The sequence below is a fragment of the Siphateles boraxobius genome, unplaced genomic scaffold (genome assembly GCF_051911475.1).
Source record: "Siphateles boraxobius isolate OS27281-9 unplaced genomic scaffold, OSU_SipBor_1 33, whole genome shotgun sequence".
Taxonomy (NCBI): Eukaryota; Metazoa; Chordata; class Actinopteri; order Cypriniformes; family Leuciscidae; genus Siphateles; species Siphateles boraxobius.
Genome location: NW_027508953.1, coordinates 5,122,783 through 5,128,510, shown reverse-complemented (window position 1 = coordinate 5,128,510; position 5,728 = coordinate 5,122,783). Strand labels below are relative to the sequence as shown.

Below are 5,728 nucleotides of genomic sequence, written 5' to 3'. Positions count from 1 at the left end.
ATACCTTCACATTATCATAGAGTTTAATGGCCAGGCAGTGCATAAAGACAAAAGGTGATAGTCTCAGTGCTCTGATCAATTTAACTTACAATAGAGAGAGCAGGACAGACAGGAACAGGCAGGTCTGTGACATCAGATGAGAAGTAACAAAACGGTTAATGTCCTATGCCTCAAAATGGTAACTTTCTCAGTTAAAATACTGTTGAACCTAAATTAAAACATTTTAATACATTTGTAACACTACAGTACATACTGTAAGGGTACTGATATTTACCCATGTGAAAAGGTACAACGGGTGTGAGTACTCCCCCAGTGACAAGCCGTTGTACCTGAAGGTACATAGTTTGCACATTTGTTCTGACAGTGTACAAAATATAAACCTTTGTTACAACTCCATTAGACTCACTTCATAGGTGCATTGTACCTTGTTTGTTATTTAGTTATATTGGTAACACTTTACAATAAGGTTTCATGTTTGTTAACAATTTGTTAACATTTGTTAATATGGACTATATGAACAATAGCTACTTCTTCAGCATTTATTAATCTTAGTTCATGTTCATTTCAACATTTAGTCTACTAAAACATTATTAAAATCAAAATTTGTAATGGTTAACATTAGTTAATGCACTTTGAAATAACATGAACAAACAATGACCAGTTGTATTTTTATCTAACAAAGATTGGTACTGTTACAAATGTATAGCTCATGTGTGTCTTTATGTTCATTAATACATTAACTAATCTTAAGATCTTAACAAATGAGACCTTGTTGTAAAGTGTTACCGTAATATTATGTTCACAAACCATTAACTAAATTAATAATAAATACAGGCAAAAACCAAATTTAATTTAGTATGGTGCTTGGAACTGGCATCTACTAGGCTACAGCACTTTTCATAAACCCCACTTTTCCAGTATGACTGCTGCGACTGCAATATGACGCACATTTGCACACTAACTTTTTTGTACAAATCCTTAAATACATTTTGAGCAAGTTGTATAGTCTTTATGAAACTATATTCAAATAGCCAACGCAATGCATACAACTACACCGCGCAATGCATACAACTATCTGTTGGCTATCTGTTGTCAGCACACTACTAGATACAATAATATGGTATTTCCGTGTCCTTAACTGCACTCTGTTCCGAGAAACCACGTGATATCATGGCAAAAACCAAAACCATCATGGTGAGTTTGGAATAGGCTAATATTGTTGGCTTGGAGACAAGAAAGGCTAAAATACACGTATTAGAGAAATGTATGATTCAGTGTTTTTTTCTATTTGAGAGGTTAAAAGATGTTTACATGATGATACATGAAAAATATGTCAGTCGACATCGGAGTATTTTCAAATTTCACAAAAATTGTTCCTGCGGTTAAAGCGCATGCGCGTAAACACGTAGTTGAACTGAAAGTGAAACGCTGGAACCTGCACGAAAGATTATGGGAAAATCCGACGAATGATCTTTAACACGCCAAAAATTACAGCCGCACAGAGATATCATTTAAACTTTTAAAGCAACGATGTCTAAGATTTCGACCATATACAAGATATCTATCATCGCATTTACATTGTGTTTTCGTGGTAAGTTTTTGCTGCCTGTTTGTAATCAAGACTACAGCTTAATACATTATATTGTGTGTGTGACCAATGAACATAGCTCTCATAATATTTCTAATCTTGCATTATCTCTCCTATCTTGCAGCTTCTGGTTCTGGGTGTCCGGTTCTGGAGTGCTGGTTTGTCCAGGAGAAGCCCGGTCATGGAGGAGGTTTCTCAGTACCAATGAGTCAAGAGAAATCTCTAATGTTCATCAGAACTGAAGCCTACAGTGAAGAGACCATGTCTGATCTTCATCCTCCTGCAGACATCAGCCCATCCAGAGTTTACTATGTGATTGGTTAGTGTCAATACAGCATGTGATTTTAAAGATATTTGTGGACTACATAATCTCTATAAAAACTCACAAAAGTCCATCTTCAAGTGAAATAATATTTTGTTTAATGTTGTGCTCACTTGGTTGTCTGTATCTACTGTTATGTTTCATATAGCACAGTAGTATGATACTGCCTGACAAATAAAAATACTGTATCTAAATCTCCTTTCTACACCAAACAGATTCAACGCTGCAGTCACAGACGACACTGTATAGCACCTGTTCTAGAGTACAAAACAGATATTTGATGATAACTAAACTTTAATGCACTGTTCTCCTCCAGATCCAGCTGGCACGTTCTGTAGTGCCGTCCTGAACCCTCCCAAAGGCTCTGTGAACAAACCAAAATGTGAGATTAACCCTTTCATGCCTCACGCATCTATGGTCAGATGGACATCAGCTCTCACTGACTCCGCCCAAAGTCCAGTCTACCTGCAAGCTGATTGGTTCTCAGTGGCAGCGCAAGGGCTTGATAATCAGCTGACGTTGTCTAATATTATGCGAGCGCCTTCAGCTTCTAAAGAGCCAAAAGGTAAAGAGCGCAAATTTCTCATATATTGGCAGAAAAAAAATATTACACACATTTACATACAGTAACATAGTAATATATACATATATTTGCATAATAAATAATAGTGATGTATATAATTACTAATATTAAGAATATGAATTTAGTATAGTTATACATAGTATGCCATTTTAAATTTTATTTGCATTTTCATTTGAACAATTATTTGCGTTCCAATTTGATTTTTGCAGATCATGTATCTTATATTTTAATTAATTAAAAAAATACCTAAAGTCTGTTTAATGATGGTTAAACACTTTCTTTGCTCACTATGCTTCCTATTTTCCTCTCTTTCTTAAAGTCATTCTCAGTGTCTCCAGTAAAACTCCTCTGGTCCGCTCTAGACTGGGAGAACCGGTTCTGTTAGATTGTGGGTTCTGGGTCGACCCGTCTTCTCCAGTTCACGGCTCTGGATTCTCTGTCGAGTGGCGTTATCAGTTTCGGGGTGAAGGACGGCTGGTTCTCGCTTACGATGGCAAGAACGATCGGTTTGCAGAGACATCAGAGACCGGAGCTGATATTGACATCACAGGTCTCTATGAAACAGGAAATGCATCTCTGATTCTGGAAGAATCTCAAGTGAGACACTCAGGAACTTACATCTGTACAGTGTATCTTCCACATCTGCTGGCTCAGGTAGCCGTGTACCTGGAGATAGTTGGTGAGATGATTAAATGCTCTGATCCTGACATACTCAAGTCAGATTTTCATAGATTATTATGTACGTAATGTTTGATTTATCAAATGCACTTGTTATATTAATTTACAGATCACTGCTTCTTTTGTTTCCAGAGCCTCCATCTCTCTCCATCTACCCTTCTCCTCTTCCTCTGCTGGTTCCTGGGCAGGAGCTGCTGATCCAGTGTGAAGCGTCTGGTTTTGCTCCTCACACTCTGGATCTGGGCTGGGAGTTCACCGGGGCTGATGGGAAGTCGCGCTCTCTGGGTCAGGGTGGTGTAACGGGTCACAGACAGGCGTCTGATGGCACCTTCAGTCAGAGCAGTCGTCTGGAGCTGGACTCGGCTAAGATGAGGCTCGGTCGCGGTGGTGACATCACCTGTGTAGCCAAACATGACGGAGGAACACGGAGAGCTACTGCTACACTCAGTGTGATTGGTGAGTGATACTGTCATAGACTGACACATCTTTTTCAGACAGTGTTTATGATCAATCATTAAATCTGAGTAATTTCACGTCCACTTCAATTGTCTATATTTCAATGGTGGGGATTTTCAGTGATTATTTCTACAGGTTACTCCAGTATGTAGTGACAAGTGGCAGTCTTTATGTCAGTCTGGTTCATATTTTAATTTCCAAAAGAATATTAATGTCAGTCAGAATGTTCTGCAACTCTTGATGTGATGTTTTGTTCATACAGGTGTCAGTGCTCCTTCTATTGAGGACTCTATGGCGATGGTCGCTGTTGCTCTGGTGCTTTACGGCATGATAAAGTTTCTCTACTGGACATTCAGCTCTTCTGGTAAGTCGGGTTTCCAACATCACTGCTACACAGAAGTGCTATTTACAAGTGAACTGATGATAAAATGACCTGTTCCATTGAATAAAATAATTACCATATTGCAGTATATAGACTAGAATTGTATTTTTAATATGAAATGCCATGGAATGTATTAAATATTCAAGCATGTCGATTTTTGTTTTTATTTAGACTCCAGTGACACTGAATTAGAGAATAAGGTAGATAACATATTTTTTGCTAAATCACACTGTCAAATTTCATTTCTAAAATCCATCGATGCTGTCTTTAGCTCTCCTGTATAACTGTCAATTATAATATAATGCTTATTTCATTTCTGTCTCTTGTGTAGAAGGAGAAGTAAACCTGTACCTGGAGGGGATTTTGAAGGCTGAATAGTGTGCAGAGAAACTGCTCTTGTAAATAATCCTTTCTGAATAGTTTTATGTTGTGTTTCAGTCTTTTCTTAAGAATTTCAGATGGCTGTGTTTGTGTTGGTTACTCTCTGCAGGTATTTTTATATTAAAAGATTTTAATGATAGTTGTACAGATTCTGAGAAAAAAAAAGTGAATTATTTTATTTTAAATATTGCATTTAGTTTTGGGACTGTGAATTTTAAGAGTTTGAACTTTTTTTAGTCAATTGTTTAGAGATATGCAAGTGTAGTGCTTCAAATAAGTAATGACCTGTGTGTTGAGAATCATTAGTTACCTTTCTTTCTCTCTCTCAAATCACGAGTCCCTGAGGGGGATCAGGCAGCAGATGGATTCAATTTGAAACAATTGAAAAGGTTTTTTATTTGTGTTATAACAGTTAAAATACTTGAGAATAGAGAATATAGAGTACATAAATCAAACTAGAGAATATATGTAAGTCACCTGATACGTGTGAAGTGAAAGTTCTGATCATCACACAACTGATCTCACATTCATGCTAAACTCACTGTTTTATCTGTATCTGACAAAGTAAAAAAAAAAATTAAAGTTCTCAAACTAAAGACCCTATTTACTTCATTATTTGTAATATTTAAATTAAATTTTCTGTTTCTCTTACTAACTCAAACAAAAACAACAAAACAAAAAAGGATCTTATGGGTTCTAATTTGTATAGGCCAAATTGTGTATGTCAAATATGGCCTATCATTTAATGCCGAGTTCAGACTGAACGATTTTAGCCCCGATTTTGGCTCGCCGACAGGTTTTGAGAAATCGCAGACAAATGCCCGAAATCACAGGCAAATCGGTGCTCGTTCACGCGAGTGACAATCACGCAGTGTGAATGAGCAAAGACGCGATCTGAGAGAATCGCCAACGAGTCACCGACGCCCGTGAGATATTTGGCATGCTAAATATCTGGACCTGTCGGTGATTCACAATCCTGCTGTGTGAAAAGTGTTCTGACTGAACGGCGATGACCGACAGCTAATGAGAGAGCAAGATACAGGACAGCAGGATGTTCAGGGAGTCAAGTCAAGTCATCCTCATTTATATAGCGCTTTTAACAATGTAGATTGTTTCAAAGCAGCTTTACAGAGATAAACATATACTTTAAGGTAACAGAGATTGGTTTGGTTTTATAGTGGCTCTTGAAAAATGTTTTTTTTTCCAGCTAAAGTTAGTTTTGATTGATTCACTTCCGTCTAAATGATCATTTGTTATTAAATTAGGGGCCGCTAAGACGACACCGTTCTCTCTAAACAGACTTTAAACGTGAACCTGTGATAGTCGCTGATGGCGTTC

At 37.3% G+C, this 5,728-nt stretch overlaps 1 protein-coding gene across 1 annotated transcript; it reads left to right on the top strand.

Annotated features, from left to right (window-relative positions):
- The first annotated feature begins 1,170 nt into the window (after nt 1–1,170).
- LOC143701631 (tapasin-like) lies at nt 1,171–4,986 on the top strand. Its single transcript, XM_077195076.1, has 8 exons — nt 1,171–1,591; nt 1,713–1,907; nt 2,227–2,475; nt 2,813–3,172; nt 3,304–3,627; nt 3,890–3,991; nt 4,181–4,209; nt 4,341–4,986. Exons 1-8 carry the CDS (start codon nt 1,531–1,533, stop codon nt 4,350–4,352), a joined length of 1,332 nt encoding a protein of 443 aa, XP_077051191.1. The 5' UTR covers nt 1,171–1,530; the 3' UTR covers nt 4,353–4,986.
- The last annotated feature ends 742 nt before the right edge of the window (nt 4,987–5,728 follow it).

Coding starts and splice junctions, on each gene's coding strand:
- LOC143701631 (XM_077195076.1), top strand. CDS start 1,531: ATGTCTAAGATTTCGACCATATACAAGATATCTATCATCGCATTTACA. Junction 3,628..3,889: donor TGCTACACTCAGTGTGATTG/GTGAGTGATACT, acceptor TTGTTCATACAG/GTGTCAGTGCTCCTTCTATT. Junction 3,992..4,180: donor CTGGACATTCAGCTCTTCTG/GTAAGTCGGGTT, acceptor GTTTTTATTTAG/ACTCCAGTGACACTGAATTA.